The sequence below is a fragment of the Bombus huntii genome, chromosome 2 (assembly GCF_024542735.1).
Source record: "Bombus huntii isolate Logan2020A chromosome 2, iyBomHunt1.1, whole genome shotgun sequence".
NCBI classification, from domain to species: domain Eukaryota; kingdom Metazoa; phylum Arthropoda; class Insecta; order Hymenoptera; family Apidae; genus Bombus; species Bombus huntii.
Genome location: NC_066239.1, coordinates 7,743,330 through 7,762,654, shown reverse-complemented (window position 1 = coordinate 7,762,654; position 19,325 = coordinate 7,743,330). Strand labels below are relative to the sequence as shown.

The window sequence follows — 19,325 nt, the reverse complement described above, 5'->3', positions numbered from 1 at the left end:
TCGGTATGCATCGATATATATATATAGTTTATGTATGTTAGACTATACATATTATGTACCAGAATTCCTATTACCAGGTCCTACATTTATATATATTGAAGTCTGTGAAAAACTGTCTGAAAATTAAATCGTGACTAGTTGTGAAAAATTAACATCGAAGGCAAGAAGGTTTTCGTTTTGCAATCCGTGACATGCTATGAATACCTCAAAGAAAGAGACACTCTACTCATCTCTGTCTGTCTCGTAAGAACGCAGACTTTGTTGATCTTCCATGTTAATTTTTCGCAACTAGACATGATTCAATTTTCGAACGATTTTCCCTAGCAAGTGTCCAGATCTATTTATATGATCGTGGTTCATGATACATATACATATCAGTGATATATACATATATACATATGTATGTATATGTAGTGGGTGCTCTTGTTTATTCTTGTAAACAAAATTGATAAATAAATCAATAATTTGGTTTAATTTGCAAATGATAAATAATTAAACTATGAAAAGACATAATTCTAAGAGACAATTAAATGTATTTTTATAATTGATAATGATTATAAGTATTCGTTGAGGTTAATGATGTAAATATCGATTTATAGTTTAAAATTTCGTAAAAATATATATTGATAAATCAAGTACGTATATTTTATAATTATTTCTTGTATTACATGACGTATTTTTTAATATATATGTAAATTTTTTGTCATTATTAAAATTAAATTAGTTATTTAAATATTGTTAAGATACTCTATAATAATATGTTCTATTTTATAGTTGAGAATGTGTCCAGCACTTTTAGAAAACGAAGAACGATGTTTTGGAGGGATGACATTTTTTGCCCAAAGTCATCCAGTTGAAGTTTGTGGTAGTAATGGTTTACCTCTTACACCAAATTCAATAACCATATATGGAAAATCTCAATTTTTAAAGACTATTCACCATCCAAATTTATCTACATATCTTGATATAATTAGAAGTAAACATGGTAAATCTTATTATATTTAAAAATTAGAAATTTAAAAACATTTCATATAATTATCTAATTAAAATTATTTTTTGTAGAACGGGTAGTAGTAGTTGCAGAATATAATGGAGATACATTAAATAAAAAAGAAAATTTGAACATTGATGATATTGTGCAAATAGCATTTCAATGCCTGTTGGGTTTACAGCATATGAATAATTTAGGCTTAGTACACAGACATTTAAATCCTGAAAATATATTAGTCAATACAAGTGGAAATGTACAGTTATATAATTTTGGTTTATATTATATGACAGATAGTGGAAAAAATGTATCTTTTCCTATTGGGTATGTCTTATAATAAAATATTTAGTTTAATAAAATTTAATTGCAATTGAATATTTAGTAAAAATAAGAAATACTTATTTAAATGCATAATACAATTTTTTATTAGTTATCCAAAGTATACAGCTCCTGAAGTATTTCTGAGTTCTGGTGTCAGTAGCTCAAAAGTAGATTCTTGGTCTTTAGGTATGATTATTGCAGAATTATTATTGGGAAAGTCAATATGGCCAGGTGTAAAATTATCTCAATGTTTGCGGAAAGTTCTTAGTCTAATACACTGTGAAACTTCTGTTTTTGAACGTCTTGCAAGAGAAACTAATTGTTACAATATTTATAAGGTATAATTTATTTGACTCTTAAATCCTGGGTCACACTCTATAGTTATTTCTTTGTATTTATTATTGTTCTAGGATTTACCTGATAAAGTAAAGGATTTTGTAGATTGTTGTTTACAAATTCACCCCTTAGAGCGCAAGGTACCAGAAGAGTTACTGAAGTTACCTATATTTGAAGAATTTTTGTTACAAAATGAGAAAGAAAAAGAAAAAAATTTATATAAGAATGTTATTGTTAGAAAAATGGATGAATTATATTATTTATGGCAATTAGCAGGAGGCGATATTACTGTGGAGTTAAAGAAACAGGGATTTATCCGGTCAAGACCACCTATTTTATCAATTCCAAAGTAATAGAAGTTTCATAAATATCATGTTCTGTGGAAAAAAGCACAATTTATTTTAATTTTCTTTTTAGTTTAGTGATACTTTTAGGTCAAATGTTTGGCAGAAGAGACACAGCAGGATTACTTGATTTACGTGTGGTTAAAGTTCCTCTTGATACACTACATCAACGTTTGTCTCATATTCCATATATAGCTAATTATCCATGGTTAACAAATCAGTAGGTATAATAAAGATAAATGTAAATTTCACATTTTTCTTCAATATTATATAAATCATCTCATACATGCTTTATAGAATGCGCGTTCAATCGCAAGAGGATTTGATAGATGCTGCTTCCCAGTTACCTTTAATTATAAGAGAAAGAGATACAGAATATCAATTTTATAGGATTGTTTTATATGATAGATTACTACAGGTGATTATATTATTTTGAATATTTGATATATAATAAACTGTTACAGGTAATTACTTTATTTGGAATATCTTTGAAGTTTAAAATTATTTACTATGAATTCATTAATAAAAAATATCACTAATAAATTATTACAAAAATAGAATCTTTTCATAGAACTATTTACTTATGTATATTGATAATTTAGGTTTATCCAATTACACGGGAAGCAATAATTGAAGAAGCACACAAAGATATACCTCCACCTGTTAGGGGAGCTGTATGGGCAGCATTGCTTGGTATTACTGGTGATATTCAAAAACGTTATGATATGATTGATAAAGAAACACCTACGCACACAGATCGACAAGTAATTCATCATTAAGTCACATTACATTATTTATCTTTATGTTTTAATTTATTAACAATATCTTAGATAGAGGTAGACATACCAAGATGTCATCAGTATAGTGAATTATTGTCATCTGGTGCTGGTCACGAAAGATTACAAAGATTGCTCAAAGCATGGGTTCGAAATAATCCTCATTATGTTTATTGGCAAGGATTAGATTCGTTAACAGCTCCATTTCTATATCTTAATTTTAATAACGAAGGTAATAAATTAAGTAAATTATATAGTACATATATGTAAACTTTATTAATATTTTTATTTTAGCTAGAGCATTCGAATGTCTGTCTGCATTTATACCAAAATATCTTCACAAATTTTTTCTGAAAGATAATTCTGCTATTATACAAGAATATTTAGGAAAATTTTCACAAATTATAGCTTTCCACGATCCACAATTAGCTAATCATCTTAGATCAATCAACTTTGTATTAGAATTGTTTGCAATTCCATGGTTTTTAACAATGTTTTCACGTAAGCCATTTATTATTAATGTTTGGATTATGTAAAATTGTTCACATCATAAATTTTCCTCTTTTGAAATTGTTGATTATTACATATTCTTGAACTTTCTTATTTTAGATGTGTTTCCACTTCACAAAATACTTCATTTATGGGATAAACTTCTATTAGGAGACTCATCATTTCCACTTTTAGTTGGACTAGCAATATTAAAACAATTACGAGATTCTCTTTTAACTTCAGGTTTCAATGAATGTATCCTCTTATTTTCTGATCTTCCTGAAATCGACATCGAATTATGTGTTAAAGATTCTATGATGATGTACCAAAATACACCACCTAGTATTACTTATAGAAAACATCAGTTTAATCAACCAAAAGTATAAATATAAACTCTATATATTCTTCAAGATAATTTATTAAATACAAATTTAAAAAAATATGTTATGTTTTAGGATATAAATTGGTTAGAACCAGAACCAGGTACTGAAAAAATGCCAAGAATTTCTGTTGATGACTTTTTAGATTTATTAAACAATAGCCCTGAAAGATTAATAACTGTAGATGTGCGCAATAACATACAGTGAGTAATTTATCTGTAAAGGAAATATTACATTATTCTAAATCATTTCTATATATATGGTAATCATTTACTTTATATAGATTTGAAAGAGGTGCTGTAGTAGGCAGTATTAATATTCCATTTACAAGTGTACAGCTTTCCTTAACTCATATTGAAACTCTTGGACCACATGCAAAACCACTTGTAGAAAATAAAAATAGTGTTGTTGTAATTATTGGGCCTCATGATCAAAATAATGCCTTGGTTAGTATTATAATACAAAATTTAATTTTTCAGCATTGAAATAAAAATGTTTTATAGTTTGCAGATTTTTTGGTAAAATGTGGAGTTGTGGGTGTATGTTCTTTACAAGGAGGAATTTCTATCTTACGGGCAAAATCTCCAAATGTTATAGTAGCATTACGATAAAAGTAATGTATAAATGCTGCACTTTTTAATGTAATAAATTACAACACCACATTTTCATATTTGAGGATCATACAATTTGTATATATATGTATATATATATAATTTTAAATTACTCATAAATTGTAATATTTTATTTAACTATATTATATGTAGAATATTATGAGGCAATTGTAAAATATTATATCTTTCTAACATTGAGATTATAAACGATAATAGTACATATAAAATATGTATTATATTAATTAAAGAATTAAATTTTTGTTATACTATATACAGTATACTATATTTTCATTTGCTTTAGATGGTTACTATAGAAACACAGTCAAAACATTTTAGTATAAGGGTTTCATTTACATTTTCGAGTTACTCTAATTGTCTAAATATGATTGTATAGATAGAATTCATTCATTTTGCAAATATGGAAGGTGATATTTCTCCAAATCTCCAAAAGTGGATAAAAAGGTGCTTGAAAAAAGAATTTGAAGCAAATATACAAAAATCATTGAGAGAAGACGTGGATAATATTAATATTGCTCAAAAGATTATACGTTCAAAAGAAATGTTCATTTTAGTGAATTCTATAAGAGCTACAATCGTTGAACAATCTACTTCGAGATCTACATCAACTCTACTCTTCGATTCGCGACCACAGTCATCCTCCTCTTGCATCAGTGATCAAACAAGTGAAGATTGGAATTCTCCATTAAATAACGATGAATGCTATAACGTTATTCTTGATAAAATTAATCAAAATAAACCTGCTCATGTAAGATTAGCTGGTTACGAAATTTTATTAAAAAGTGAACTATCAAATTTAAATAATAATCCCATATGGGATTCGCTTCAAAAATCTTTATTAGATGGTCTTATAGATGAAAGTAGATCTATTTTTGAAGCTAGTTTACAGGTACACGCTAAATTGCTCTCTTGTTTACAATCGTATGATGTATATACCAATTTATTGAATGGTTTTAATGCTCAATACCACTCGCAAAAGACATTTGAAATTTTACCTACATTAATTTCTGGAATTAATTTTAAATTCTTTTTCCATGAAAGAATATTTCGTATCATACATCTAATACTTCGTTATCACGAAGAAAAGTTAAAAAGTGCAAGAAATCCTGATAAAACTATAGAACAAATGATAGAAGAATTTATAATATTTTTGAGTACACATGAATTTGGAACTGCAACACAGACAAAAACATTAAATATACTGAATATTATTTCTGTATTAGAACCACGTGCTGACTGGAGTAGAAAATGGATTGTTAGTCTTGCTACTAGAAAAATATTTCTAACTGCTATAGGAAAATCACCAAATTTATTACAACAAATAATGCATTATGTACAAAGAGGACTGGAAGAGCCTCCTCATTCTATAGCAGCTTCTATTTACGATGATCCAATGGAAGTTATTATTAATGGAAGTACAGTGGAAACAGTAACTTATCTTCATTGTTTATGTTTTGTATCCCAACTCTGTGTTTATAAAGCAGGCCGTGAACTTCTAAAGGAAAATACATTTGACATTCCATTTTCAGTTTCTGGATTTTTAACTGCTTCTCTGAGAGCTTTAAATAAATTATCCATAGAAACATTAAGCAGTGTATATGATGTTTCTTGTTATGCTCTACAATTTGTTTTAGACCAACCAACTATATTATATGATTATGAATTTTATCATATTGCACTATGTCATTTATCATCTTTTTCTGAAAATAACATTAATATATGGCCACATACATTAAATATTATTCTATGTATGTTAGACACAGCAGATGGTTCTACATTTCTTATCTCAGAATGCAAAGAACATACAGTAAATTTTGAAAGTAACATATCTAAATGTCCAGCTATGTTTATTATAATAATAGCATCAAATATGTTACGGCAACCTTTATCCATAATGAATGTAGAATATCTTGTTAAATTATTTGAAGTAATACAGAAGTTATTTAACATATTTGATGCATATGAAATAATACAGTATAAAGTAGAAAAAGAATTTTATCCTGCTGTATCATATTTTTATAAGAAATTAGATAAATCTTATTTTGAGAATGAAAATAAAGCTCAACAGATAAATAGGTAATTTAAATATATATGGCATCTGTTTTTATTAATTAAATATAGTATTAAGAAAGTAAAATTTTATTTATAGTGCGATTAATACATTATTACTTAAGATGGTATCTATACCATATGGATTGAAAAGTCTTGTTCAAGAATCATCAGTATTTCAAGAACTAATTGAAGGATCTACTGCACCTTTAAGAATGTCATGGACATCAATTGAAGTAGTTAACTTTGTATCATCTGCTGCCTTTTTTCATTTGGGGTATAATGTAATTGCTAATCTTGCACCCCATGTTCTATCTACCTTACTCTCAGAAACATGTAAAATACTAGAAGATCCACACTATTTTCATGACCCATGGGATCATGAAAATATTCAGAAATTTTTACATATACTAAAAATTTTTTCTCTTAATTTTAAGTGTAAGAATAATGATAAAAATTTTTCATTATGTCATACTAATTTAATTTTAATTTATTTATATGAATTATTTATCTTTTATTTTATAGGTTTTTGTGCATTTATGTCAAATATAAAAGAATCATATAATAATGAAGAGCACAATTATCCACTTAATTTATCAGAATTATTTAATGATTCAATAAATCCTGAATCAAATTATCACTATTTAGGGCTTCTATCATTAAATATTGTGATTTGGAATTTGAATATTTGTTTATATCTATTAGAATTACTGAATTTTCAGGTAATACATCTACATGCTATAAGACTAAGATATTTTCATCTCTTCTTTTTTATATTTTTATAATATAAATCTTTCCAGAATATCTTGTTAGGATTTCAAAATTTTAATACAGAAGTAATAAGTGAAGAACTGAATACAAAATACATTGATGATTATACTTTAATACAACATAAAATTATATCTAAAACATATTTTGTTAAAAGTAAAGATGAAGAAGAAGTTTCAGAACCAGAAGAATATAATCTACCAAAGTTACTTCCATTGGAATTAATCAAAGAAAATTCATTCTCAGAAACCGAATATGGCACAGAATTAGAAAGTTTGCTTCGAGAAAATAGATCTGGATTATTAGATAATAATTGGGTCCAACAAATTAGAGAAGCGTATATAGCATCGCAAGATCCAATAAAAGTAAATACAGATTTTTTGCTTTTATTGGGTTGAATTTGTTAAGTTTATCTTGTTATATTTTTATAAGATAAATTTTTTATTTACTAGAATACAGTATTAATTCAACTAGTGGATCAGATGCAGAAAGCAATTCCTACTTCAGAATGGGGAGAAATCTTTCAATGGAAAGAAAACATATCATCAAATATAGATTGTTGGTTTTCAGAAGAAATACACGGAATTGATTTAGTTCTGTATTATGCAGAACAAAATGATGTTTTGAAAAATACAGTTGAAATGAAAGAAAAATTACAAGAATTTATAAATGCGTGTTATGCATTTATACAATATGAAAGACCAGCAAAATTTGATGGATTTGATTGGTTTTTATCAACAGTATTCATCATTTGTAAAGGAGACGTTGACAGGTACACACAAAATTACCAGTGGAAATTAAATTTTTGCATAATATAATTTTATATAAAAAACACAAACATTTTATAATTATTAAATAATTGTTTTATTTTCTACTATTGTACTTCATACACATATACCTCAGTTGACCGCGAATATACCCCTGGTAGCAATTTCTAAATGCTGCAGTATCTTAATAAATAGATCAAAAACTTTCTGAAGAAAGTAATATTGAATTTGCTACTACTTTTTTGAGAAAAGATTATGGGGTAACTCTAGCTAGTCAATGTATCATCATTGGTAGGTCTCAGGTTGAAAACTTGGTCATCATTGCAATGATAATGCACATAAGACAACTATTTCACATCATTGACCTATATTATATTATGATATAATAGCATATGATAATTACAGATGTAAAACATTTATTACTCAATTAATTCAATTCCCAGTAACTCCATTTTTATGGTGTAATTTGGGAAAAGTTGTGGATAAAAATATTAAAGAAGAATGTGCCACACAATATACATTTATGCAAATTTTAGAAAGCATTGTTAGTAATGAACTTCCACATATCAAATTTGCACTTAAGGTATATATTGAAAAATAAATTTCATTCTTATTTGCCTTCCATCAGATTATTATGTATTAATTTATATTTCAATGCAGAATGCTTCTGGAGTGGATTGGTCTTTAATATGTAATTTAATGGTATCTCAATGTTTTTGGGGTATACTTCCATTGCCCCAAATTATGCATTTTTTCGCAATTTGTGTTTTGTTTTCGCCTGATTATATAATATATTATTGTGTATCACTTTTATATCATTGTCAATTTTCAATAATGGAAAGCACAACGAATGGAAAACTGTGGCCAGAACATATGGTATGTATCATAACACATATTAAATATAATGCCTACATATTGTATAATTTATCTACGTTATTTATATAGGTTTTGGATGATTATCAATGTCACAATTATATCAAATTTATGGATTCATTAGACAAAAGATATGGGAACAAAATTCTACCAAAATTTTCGGTTAAAGGATTTAATTAAAAAGAATAAAATATAAAAATAGCAAAAAATTTCATTTTTTACTGAATATTCATTATATTAATAAAACAAGATAATTATATACATATATACAGGGTGGTTGGTAACTGGTAGTACAAGCGGAAAGGGGGTGATTCTACGCGAAAAAAGAAGTCGAAAATATAGAATAAAAAAAATCTTTTTTTTTTTAATTTTTCCATCGAGACAACGATCTACAGTGAGATCCGTTATAAGGAGACGTGATAAAGTGCACGCGTACCGAGCGAAAATTCAAAGTCGATTTTCTCGAAAACAAAGCCTCAAAGGAAAAATTTTTATTCTATATTTTCGACTTCTTTTTTCGCGTAGAATCGCCCCTTTTCCGCTTGTACCATCAGTTACCAACCACCCTGTATATATATATATTAAATAATAAAACCAGCTTTAAATATGTCAACACAAAATGACTTTTAAAACTTATTTTAAAGTAAATTTATATGTATGTATGAATGTTTACACATATATAACTATTGTTGGTATGATATAATATTAAACTCTGCTCAACTAACAAAACATTTTCATTTATTTTCTAGTAAAATTCACATTTTGTAGCTAGTTTAATAAACATATCTCATTGTCTATAAGAATGTTTCCACTTATTTTTATGGAAAATACTTTGTACGTAGTATGTGCAATATTTATACAAATCGTATTTTATAAACTCAGGAATAAAATCAGTTGTAGGCTTTTTTTTATTTGTAAAATGTTTTAGAACTGATAGATAAATAACCTTATGTACAATAATGACACGATATAGTCATATAGGTTTTGTGTTAGTGGAATCAGTCATCATGAATAGTGAACAGTTTTGCTACTTCATTTAAATCATCATATTTTGTGCCTCTTGCAAGCACCTGTAACAGATACATATATAAAAGAAATATATCTTTTAATATATATTTTATAAAAACTGAACTTTCTTCTGTTCTACACATTTCATGAACGCACCTGTCTAGCAATAGACATCCGATTAAAGATGTTCCAAAGAACTATGCCAACCACAATATCATCACGTAAATAAAAAACGACTCCTTTTCCAAAATCGTCATATTTTTTAGGTTCCTCCAGTGAGATTTTTGAATTATCGGAACATTTTGATTTATCTGTTTCTTCTAAGCTTGATTGTATTTGTGTTGAATTCAATTTCTGTGGTTCAAAAGTACATAATATATAAATAAAGTTAATTATGATTGTATTATTAGTATACTATTCATTACCTTCGTATCTGAAGATTGTGTGATTTCATTTGAACTATTAACAGATGTTATCGAAGCATCTGACTTCGTTGTTTTTACAAAAACTCCTACAGTTGGCAGTGATGAATCCACAATACCAATTGCTTCATATCCAACCTCTGGTCCTAAGTCGGACCAAAACATTGATTGATGTAGATATGGTTTTCCTAGTTAACACAGAAATACAGATTTTATCATTTTTCATTTTATCTTAATTTTTATATTAATAATTAACATAGCATATATTGAGAAAATCTTAACTTACTTGCACCAGTCATATTTTCTCCTGCCAATCTTCCTGAGATTACAGCATGATCATGATGTTCTACTCTTCTTCTACCAAGTCTAATGTCATAAAAGCAAGCTGCATCTCCAGCAACCCAAAGATTACTCCTTGCTTCTAATTCCGCATTAACAAGAAAACCGCCTATTTCAGGATCTGTTTCTAAATGTGAAGCTTTTGCCAAATCAGTATTTGGTTCAACACCTACTGCTACAATCACTTGATCGGCATCAATCTTTCCATGTAAACAAAAAAAAGAAAAAAAAAGAATGATCACTCACTTATCAACAAACTATCACTTTCATTATTATTTTTATTTTTGTGTAGATATTTAAATAAAACGTACAACACGATTATCCGAAAGGATAAGTGATAATTGTCCACCTTTATAAGAATAATCTTCTACTTCAGAATTAGCAATACAATTAACACCTTCTAACATTGCTTTCTTTGTTGCCCATTCGCTTAAGTATTGTGGTAATACTTGATCCATTATAAATTTCTCTTTATATACTTGATATACTTTTCTATTCTCAGGTACTAAATAATAATAAAATTAATTATTATTTTATGTTAATAATTAATTAAACAATGGTATTAATAATAAAAGATGTAATAAAAACCTACAATTACGAGCCAATGAGCAGGCAAGTTCCGAACCAAGAAATCCTCCACCAATTATAACTGTATTTTTATACTTAGGATCATGCACAGCATCTTCTAAATCAAGAAAATCTTCTTTTGTTCTGAAGGTTACGATTTTATCCTTAAGTTCATCTTGCATTGATTCAAAAACTGGGAGATTTTTAGGTGATGCACCTATAAATATATTATAATGAAAATTGTATGTAAATTTTAAATATAAATTAATTATACTTACCAGTTGCAATAAGACATTTGTCATATTTTATTTCATAACCATCATCAAGCATCACAGTTTTGTTTGGAACATCAATTTTTGTGACTTTCCAGCCTGTGGCTACAGCCACACCACCTTTATCAGATTGACTCAAATTAGTAATATCTGAATAAAATTCTGGTGGTTCATAAAATATGCTGTAAACATAATATATAATAAACTACTAACTATATAAAAACATAATGAATTTCTATTTGAATAAATGATCATTCGAGTATTACCTTCTTTGAGCACCATTCCATTGCTTAAAAAGTAATTGCGCACTTATTTTTCTATCTCTATTATACCAAAGTTCTTTGGATAATGGAGGTCTCATATATGGCAAATCTTCTTCTTCTGTTATTACTAAAACCTAAGGAAAATACTGGTTATGTTATTAGATCCTAGTTCAGTAAATAAAGGAACAAAATTATTACAAAGCACCTTAGCTCTAGGATCTCTAGATTTAATAGACCTAAATGCAGAAAATGCAGCTGTTCCACCTCCTATTAAAAGATAAGGTATTTCTGAAGGGAATGAACTAGAAGTAGGTGGAGATTTAGTTTTTTCAAGTGATCTTCTAAGTCTCCTTCCATTCTTTTTTCCTAATTATGTGACATAAACATAAATTAATCATGAACATCTACATTTAAAAAAACATTTTATAAGTACAAGCTCTTATTCAACTTACTCTTACTTACATCCTTTTGAGAATCTGTTTTTTTCATAGTAAACCAATTTGAAGAAGATATCTACATGTTTGAATGAAAATATTAAAAAGAAAGAAAAAACAAAAAATTTATAATATTATAATCTGTTATAATCAAGAGTACAAATAAGACATGATATATAAAGCAATCTCTAGTATCATACCGCATATATTGTAACTCCTGCTATGAACAAGGTTGCTAATATTTTCCAATATGGCGATGAAGGCTTCTTGTCATTTGGTTTCTTCGAATCATCTGGTTTTCCGCAAATTTCATAACAAGATGGTGGACAAGATGCATTAGGATGAGACTCACATATAGGAACAATTCTGTTTTGTTTGGAATAACTACTTTCAGGTACACATTCTTCTGGTTTTATGGTGGTCCCTGGAGGTTTAAATGCTTTATCATTTGTATTGCTACTATACCATAAATTATGAACACTAAATATTCCTAAAATCAGAAAAATATAATAATAGTTAATTTAAGAATAATTCTCATTAAACATTAATTTAGAAATTGTTTAAATATAAATAAAATTAGTAATTGTTTTACTGCAAGAAAAATAAGCATTATGAAATAATTGTAATTGAATAATATGCTCTACACAACTTTTAGGCTTCATTTAGTAAAAGGATTTTTTCATCAATAACATCATATGAAACAAATACATTGAAAAAATGTATACATTGTCTGGCTTTGAGGTTATATCGCATGGTGTACTTTCAGATAAATAAACCGGATATAAATTTAACAGAATATTAATTGAAAGATAGTATCATCTGAATGTGTATATACAATTATAAGATTTTACTGTCAATGTTTGTAATTAGAATGTCAAATAAAAGATTTAACTTAATATTTAATTGGAAAATACTAACAAGTTCAGTAGCAGAAGAAAAATTGATATAAATTAAAAACTACGTTTTTGAAAATTAAGTATATCAGTACTTACCAACATATTTTGAAGGTCGACAATAGTGATTGGCATATGAATGTCTTGTAAGTTTTGGCAATCGTCCTATAACTCTACCGTAGCTTAACATTTTTGACGGGCCAATTTTGGCCTTACGCAATATGGAGGAAGCGCGTGTGGCCGGTTCTATTATCCACACGCACGACTGGAAGTCGCTCTATAGTTTTCCCTTTATACTTGAATGGCACAGGACACTCCATTACCAAATTTCTTTGGGAAACAACTTGCCGTATTTACGATACATCGATTTTGAAACAATTCCAGAGAAATTTGTTATACAGCGGGAATAAGATTTGTAAATATGTTAAAATATTTATTACAATTTTAATTTATTAACGAATGACAGCCGCGCATACTCCATATAGATAATCGCGCAACTTCATGCTAATACAAATGAAGCATACAGAACGTACATATGTACCTATCACTTAATTTTATCATCTGAAATATATATTTCCATTGTAACACAAAATTTGAAAAAATGTTTCTTACAAAAATTACATAGTTTTATAGGGAGCAATGAATAGCAAAAATAGTTTTATTGTGTGTTACAGAAAGTTAACGAGATAAAAAGACCAACTTTGTATTTTTATCGAATGTTACATTTTGTTTGTTTGTAAGTTATAGCCATTTTGAAGCCAAATTCAACGATCTATAACACTAAGAATGCCACTAAGTATAACACTGATATGTCAGCGAAAATCGTATAAGCAAAGTTTTCTGCGTAAGTAATAAGTATAATGTGATGTTAATCTTCAACTCTTTACAATTTTTCATTTGTTTTTCAACATTCCAGCGGCATTTAAATAGAATTTAAATTCTTCTTTGTGACTTTCGCTGATCTTAAAATATTTATGTATACTGTTATAGCTCATTGAATCTGTCTTCAAAATGACTATATATGAATATATATACATGTACATATAACATAAATATATGATTTTTTCTTATAAATCATTATATTAAACTATCATTATTATTATATTAGCTTAAATCTTTTCCTTTTCCTTCCTTGAGGATCAACAGAAAAGCTAACGTTAAAAATTGATAATACATATGTTTTTATTTATGTAAAAAATTTCAAAGAAATTTGTTTTTTTTAAGTAATTTTATATATAAAGTGTGTTCTTAGTGTCAACATATCAAATGAATCTCAGGGACTCTTCTAATTTAATAGGGAAGCTTGATTCTCCTTCCAGTAAAAACCGCGCGATGAACCGACATTTTGAAAATCGTAGAAATTTTCTCGATTAACAAGTTATGGGACATCCTTATCAATTGGTCATAAGGAGGTGTGTAATTAAATACTTAGATAGTAAATACATATGTACAAATACGTGGTCAACCGATTTCTTGGAAAGTCAAATATTTTTACCATTATAGGTATACAAGATATATATATGATGATTTTAAAACACCTATACATAAGTTTGCATATGTTCGTTTAATTTGAACAAATGAAACTGATTAATGAATAGAGAAAATAATTAAAAACGCTTCCTTTAACGTGAAATAATATTATATTTTTGATAAGAAATTGTAATTATGTATAATAACAATTACATTAGTCATACTATATATAGTATTATGAATTGTAAGTTAATATGAATTATTTAAAAAGTCGAAGGATAATCGTTAAATATACATTGTATTTTTACTTACTTTTGTGCAAAAACATATTCTGACTAATTCATTTATTAGTACCTATACAACCTTTGTAAGATTCAAGGTGGACAACAGTGACTCATATTATTTCCGAAAATGGTTCGTCTGCACCTTGAAATTCTTAAGATCTGATGTATCATCATCATTATTGTAACGACTTTACTATAGATATGAACTTCTTTGAAACCAAATTATTCAACTCCTTATTTTGTATTTAAGCAATCCGTATTTAAGCATTCAATATCTTAAAAAACAACTTAATTTCGTGAATTTATGTATCACAAAAAAGCAGCATAAGTAATCATAAATTCCAAAGTAAAGTTTTAAAAATAATATTTGTAATCGTTATTTTTTTGTAAATTTCAATTTATGGAATAGCTCAGTATGGTTTTTGATTCTTGGCTTATATTACATGCATATAGTTTATTACATATGTATGTCTTGTCATTTATAAACAGTATCATTTTTAATTAAGCGTAAAATTACACTGTATATATTTTTTAATACTATTGTGTTTAATGTCCTTAGTATTAAATGTATGAATAATGTACATATCTTTATTTCCTGAATGTATCATGTTATTGTTTGAAATAGTACGTAGAAGTATAAATATCTATAAAAGAATATAAAAGACAATTATGGTAATAATAAAAATAATTTTGCGAAAACTAAGAAATGACAATTTGCAGAGGACGCTACTGTCTTATATATTCTAAGTTTACTGTTGAGCATCAACCTAAAAAGTTGTAAATACACAATTCGTAGTTGTTTGGAACAAAATTGATTTTTCAACATGACAATTTATATATAAAATTGCTGGTAAATTTATAATAGAAATGTGAATTGTATTATGTAAAAACATTGGAATGTTTTGGTAAAACAAGTCTAGATATTATTTTACGCATTTCGACTTTCTGGTGAAAGTGTAAATATGTTTCCTCAATTAAATTGCAAATTATCAAATATAATTAAATCTAGAAAAAGGCACTTTCGTATTCTTTCGTTTCTAAATAAATAAATGGTAAAAAATAAGTTTATGTATACAATATTGCAAATTTAGTTTTGTTTGTAAACTGATCAGCATATACATGCGTTGTTTGATTAGAAAGTAAAAAAAAATTGCATTCAGAAAAATATTTCGAGCTATATGCATAAATTATTATTTTTGATATAAAATATCTAGAATTGATAGCAAAAATATTTAGAAACTAAACTTTTGCGAAAGGTGCATTTTTTTTATAAAATATAGAAACTATGGTAAGTTTTAAATACTAAATAAAAAATGGAAATATAATGTTAATCTATGAAAAACTTTTGTAAGTATACATATAGTAATTTTATTTATTTTTTGTTTTACAGACAAATATTTATAATGATTTTGTATTTAATATACATAGTATAAAATATTTTAGAAAATAACATGAAATATATTATAATCAATAATTATTTTAATATCATATATTAAATATGTAGCAGATATAAGTGTAAATCTGAGATAGGTTATTAAAACATAGAAATATTTATATCAGTCTTTTAAAATCAAATAAGGAGGGTTGTTCTTATATGTACCTTGTGAATGTTCTTTTTATAGACAAAGTTTGACCTCCTTGTCTTCAATATCTATTGCATTTAAGTGCCAGCTGTTTCTCAGTGCTGATCATGCTACAACAAAACAGTTAAATCAAAAATTAATCATGCCAGATAGGTATACTTTTCATATATTTATAAAACATTTTAATCACATAGTAAAGAATCTATGCTAATTATATGAATTACTGTATTTATTATCTAATTATAAAATATCTGTTTATTAAGAAAACTACTTTTGGAGGCAAATTTAAATTTTACGAGGTGGAATAATAAAATATTTCTTTTTTACAATATATCTGACTTAAGGAAATATTATTCGACACATATTTATTTTTCAATTTTATTTCTAAAGACAAGATTATTATGATAATTATATGTTGAATTATATGAAATAAATTTTCTATTATTTATATTGTTCAAAACAAATTTACATGTTTTTAAATATTGTTAAACATATGCTAAAATGGTACATATTTTGTTAGGAATAAAATTTTGGTTAGTGCTGGAGTAATGTGGGATATAACTTTTTACTGCCTCTTTATTAGTTGTAAACTTTCATATTCAATGGCATTGTTAGATTTTATTTCTGATATTTTGTTTTAGTCAGTGTACATTTGCATAATCTGAGATCTGTAGTGTTACTTATATAATTGTTTATTAGTTTTAATACACTAATTATAATTTTATATGTAATGATTACTGTGTGTTATATATCCTATCTATTTATTAATCAAATGGTGAATATTAAGTATAATATTTGACAGTAAGTAATTAATATTGTTTTATTGTTTATATTTTACAATGTGTATTGTGTTTTATTATTTGTTATGTTATTTATTGCTATAGACTAATGGTATTTATATAATGGAGTTTGTATGTGTGTTATCACAATTAAATGTTAATAATACGTACTATTATATAGGAATCAAAAAATGGAAAACAATGAAGAACAAAAATCCAATATCAATGAAGCTAGCACATCTGTACCTGTAGATTGTAAATCTGATTCTCATCTTGAGACAGAAGAAGAAAATGCAAAGGGGTAAATTATTATTTTTTTAGTTGAAATATAATATGATTATTTTCTTAATTTATTCATCAATAGATATGTCCAGATTTTATATTAATATTTTTCGTAATTAAATATGTATCACACAGGCAAAAAACACCAAATTTTGTGGTAGGTGGATTAATAGGAGCATCACCACCAAAATTTGTTTCTCTCGAAGAAATCATAAATGCTGCAAATGGCATGAAAAATATGGCATTAGCACATGAAATTGCGGTGGATAAAAATTTTCAATTACAAAAACTTGAACCTGATGATGGCACAATTCATAGAAAAGTAAAAGAAATTATGCATAAAGCTTTTTGGAATTTATTAGCAGAGCAATTAGATGAAGATCCTCCAAATTATACACAAGCGTTGGTTCTACTAAAGGAAATTAAAGAAGTAGTATATTTATATGGCTTTTATGAAATAATGTATGATTTTTGTATCTACATATGTTCAATAATCTTTCTGTTTTATAGACATTAGATGAACTAGTATTACCACATCATGCAAAAATTCGAGAAAATTTAAAAGAAGTACTTGATGTGGATTTAATTAAACAGCAAGCAGAAAATGGTGTTTTGGACTTCCATCATTATGCACAATATGTGATATCCATTATGAGTAAAGTTTGTGCGCCAGTAAGAGACGAGAAGATTCGAGAACTTAGTCAAGAAACACATGTTATTGAAATATTCAAAGGAATAATGGAAGTACTGCAATTAATGCGACTTGATTTGGCAAATTTTACCATTACTATGATGAGACCAAATATAGTTGCTTCAAGTATTGAATACGAGAAAGCCAAGTTCGCTGAATTCTTAAAAGTTAATACAAATGGTCTACAATTTACAGAAAAATGGTTGTTGAGGCATTTTGATCCAACAAATATTATGAGCAGTTCGTCTGACATTAATGCAGCTCGTCAGCTTACCCATTGTCTTTTAACTGAAGCGTATCTTGATCTTCTAGAATGGGATTTTAGTCCAGATGCAGAAGTACATATGCAACTATTTGTGTTAATAATATAGTCAATCCTCGGTTATTTGAGTTAATAATAATACAAATTTTATTGCCATCATTTTTACAGACTTTGATGCTTGATCAAAGTAGATTACTGGAATTGCGTGATAAGACCAGCAGATTAAGCATTATAGGATCTGTAATATTGCTAGTAAATAATACAGTAGGTGCACCAATTCATGGTGTATCAAACTTTAAAAAGAATATTAAACAACATCTTAATGTGTTGTTAGATTCTGTACATTCAAATAAGTATGTACATAATAACATCTGATATATATATGTATATATATAGGTAGTCATAAATTAAATTTTTCATACTAACTATTAATAGGGATTTGGAAACTGTAATGCCAAATATTGTATTACAAGTAAAAACAGACCTGAAAACGACATTGCACGAAATTAATGCTGCTTCCTTATCTCCAGAGATAGAAACATTATTAGAAGGACAAATATTGGATCTCATCAATCCAGAACATAAAATAAGGCACCTTATAAGTAAGTATTGTATGGGACCTACAAAATTTATTTTACATCTTATTTACTTTGTATACCTTTTTTAGATTTAAGAATTCGGCAATTTTTACAAAAAATAATATTATCTCAATCTACGGCACCACAACAAGTTCCACCTGGACTTTCATCACTACAAGAAGAATTAACAGCTATAGTAGCTCAATTTTTGATACTTATTTCTCATAATCGAAGTGTATTTGGAGAATATTATCAAGAAATCATTACTAATGCACTTATTAAAAAAGAAACTGAAAGTAATAAAGATATGAGTGCAATTCATACCATGGACTTGTAAAGCAATTGAGATTTTAAATCAATTTTTGTAAGGGAAACATATTTATGTGTTCATAAAATAGCACATTAATTAAAAAAATAAGTGACATATATATCTTAAAGTAACAATTTATTTGTTTTCATACGTTAAGTTTTCTAACAA

The 19,325-nt window shown here is 26.9% G+C and overlaps 4 protein-coding genes across 18 annotated transcripts; 3 read left to right on the top strand and 1 right to left on the bottom strand.

Moving 5' to 3' along the window:
* Window positions 1–93: 93 nt before the first annotated feature.
* LOC126878349 (TBC domain-containing protein kinase-like protein) lies at window positions 94–4,516 on the top strand. 2 transcript variants are annotated; one of them, XM_050641092.1, is made up of 14 exons: window positions 94–635; window positions 775–985; window positions 1,063–1,312; window positions 1,419–1,647; window positions 1,720–1,994; window positions 2,063–2,209; window positions 2,287–2,407; window positions 2,592–2,753; window positions 2,820–2,997; window positions 3,060–3,266; window positions 3,375–3,634; window positions 3,710–3,837; window positions 3,918–4,080; window positions 4,138–4,516. In XM_050641092.1, the coding sequence occupies exons 2-14, from the start codon at window positions 781–783 to the stop codon at window positions 4,243–4,245; spliced, it is 2,433 nt and encodes an 810-aa protein (XP_050497049.1). In that variant the 5' UTR covers window positions 94–635; window positions 775–780; the 3' UTR covers window positions 4,246–4,516. The 2 variants fall into 2 exon arrangements, with proteins under 2 accessions (XP_050497049.1, XP_050497051.1); XM_050641094.1 differs by lacking the exon at window positions 3,060–3,266 and having other exon boundaries at window positions 3,498–3,634.
* Window positions 4,517–4,622: 106 nt separating this feature from the next.
* LOC126878385 (protein broad-minded-like) lies at window positions 4,623–9,303 on the top strand. The gene is made up of 8 exons (XM_050641168.1): window positions 4,623–6,339; window positions 6,413–6,750; window positions 6,838–7,034; window positions 7,113–7,445; window positions 7,533–7,852; window positions 8,253–8,430; window positions 8,508–8,723; window positions 8,793–9,303. The coding sequence occupies exons 1-8, from the start codon at window positions 4,664–4,666 to the stop codon at window positions 8,898–8,900; spliced, it is 3,366 nt and encodes a 1,121-aa protein (XP_050497125.1). The 5' UTR covers window positions 4,623–4,663; the 3' UTR covers window positions 8,901–9,303.
* A 133-nt stretch (window positions 9,304–9,436) lies between these two features.
* LOC126878352 (apoptosis-inducing factor 1, mitochondrial) lies at window positions 9,437–13,416 on the bottom strand. The gene is made up of 12 exons (XM_050641099.1): window positions 13,018–13,416; window positions 12,226–12,515; window positions 12,044–12,104; window positions 11,797–11,957; window positions 11,595–11,725; window positions 11,335–11,510; window positions 11,082–11,273; window positions 10,801–10,994; window positions 10,437–10,689; window positions 10,154–10,338; window positions 9,885–10,082; window positions 9,437–9,790 (listed from the first exon to the last, which is right to left on the bottom strand). The coding sequence occupies exons 1-12, from the start codon at window positions 13,106–13,108 to the stop codon at window positions 9,719–9,721; spliced, it is 2,004 nt and encodes a 667-aa protein (XP_050497056.1). The 5' UTR covers window positions 13,109–13,416; the 3' UTR covers window positions 9,437–9,718.
* A 1,943-nt stretch (window positions 13,417–15,359) lies between these two features.
* Window positions 15,360–19,265, top strand: LOC126878356 (T-complex protein 11-like protein 1). Of its 14 annotated transcripts, none has more exons than XM_050641108.1 (8): window positions 15,360–15,522; window positions 16,295–16,408; window positions 17,216–17,335; window positions 17,452–17,746; window positions 17,827–18,345; window positions 18,438–18,622; window positions 18,705–18,871; window positions 18,937–19,265. In XM_050641108.1, exons 2-8 carry the CDS (start codon window positions 16,398–16,400, stop codon window positions 19,182–19,184), a joined length of 1,545 nt encoding a protein of 514 aa, XP_050497065.1. In that variant the 5' UTR covers window positions 15,360–15,522; window positions 16,295–16,397; the 3' UTR covers window positions 19,185–19,265. The 14 variants fall into 14 exon arrangements, with proteins under 14 accessions (XP_050497065.1, XP_050497071.1, XP_050497073.1 ...); XM_050641114.1 differs by having other exon boundaries at window positions 16,295–17,056; XM_050641109.1 differs by having other exon boundaries at window positions 15,401–15,628.
* Window positions 19,266–19,325: the final 60 nt, after the last annotated feature.

Excerpts from the sequence above, each read along its gene's own strand:
- LOC126878352 (XM_050641099.1), bottom strand. The coding sequence starts at position 13,108 with ATGTTAAGCTACGGTAGAGTTATAGGACGATTGCCAAAACTTACAAGA. Across the intron at positions 10,995-11,081 it reads CTGCTCATTGGCTCGTAATT|TACCTGAGAATAGAAAAGTA; the intron begins GTAGGTTTTTAT and ends ATTATTATTTAG. Across the intron at positions 10,690-10,800 it reads TCCTTTCGGATAATCGTGTT|ATTGATGCCGATCAAGTGAT; the intron begins GTACGTTTTATT and ends TTACATGGAAAG.
- LOC126878385 (XM_050641168.1), top strand. The coding sequence starts at position 4,664 with ATGGAAGGTGATATTTCTCCAAATCTCCAAAAGTGGATAAAAAGGTGC. Across the intron at positions 6,340-6,412 it reads AAAGCTCAACAGATAAATAG|TGCGATTAATACATTATTAC; the intron begins GTAATTTAAATA and ends TTTTATTTATAG. Across the intron at positions 7,853-8,252 it reads TGTAAAGGAGACGTTGACAG|ATGTAAAACATTTATTACTC; the intron begins GTACACACAAAA and ends TGATAATTACAG.
- LOC126878349 (XM_050641092.1), top strand. The coding sequence starts at position 781 with ATGTGTCCAGCACTTTTAGAAAACGAAGAACGATGTTTTGGAGGGATG. Across the intron at positions 1,313-1,418 it reads AATGTATCTTTTCCTATTGG|TTATCCAAAGTATACAGCTC; the intron begins GTATGTCTTATA and ends ATTTTTTATTAG. Across the intron at positions 1,995-2,062 it reads CCTATTTTATCAATTCCAAA|TTTAGTGATACTTTTAGGTC; the intron begins GTAATAGAAGTT and ends TTTTCTTTTTAG.
- LOC126878356 (XM_050641105.1), top strand. The coding sequence starts at position 15,997 with ATGTTAATCTATGAAAAACTTTT. Across the intron at positions 16,020-16,294 it reads TTAATCTATGAAAAACTTTT|ACAAAGTTTGACCTCCTTGT; the intron begins GTAAGTATACAT and ends TTCTTTTTATAG. Across the intron at positions 16,409-17,215 it reads AAATTAATCATGCCAGATAG|GAATCAAAAAATGGAAAACA; the intron begins GTATACTTTTCA and ends ACTATTATATAG.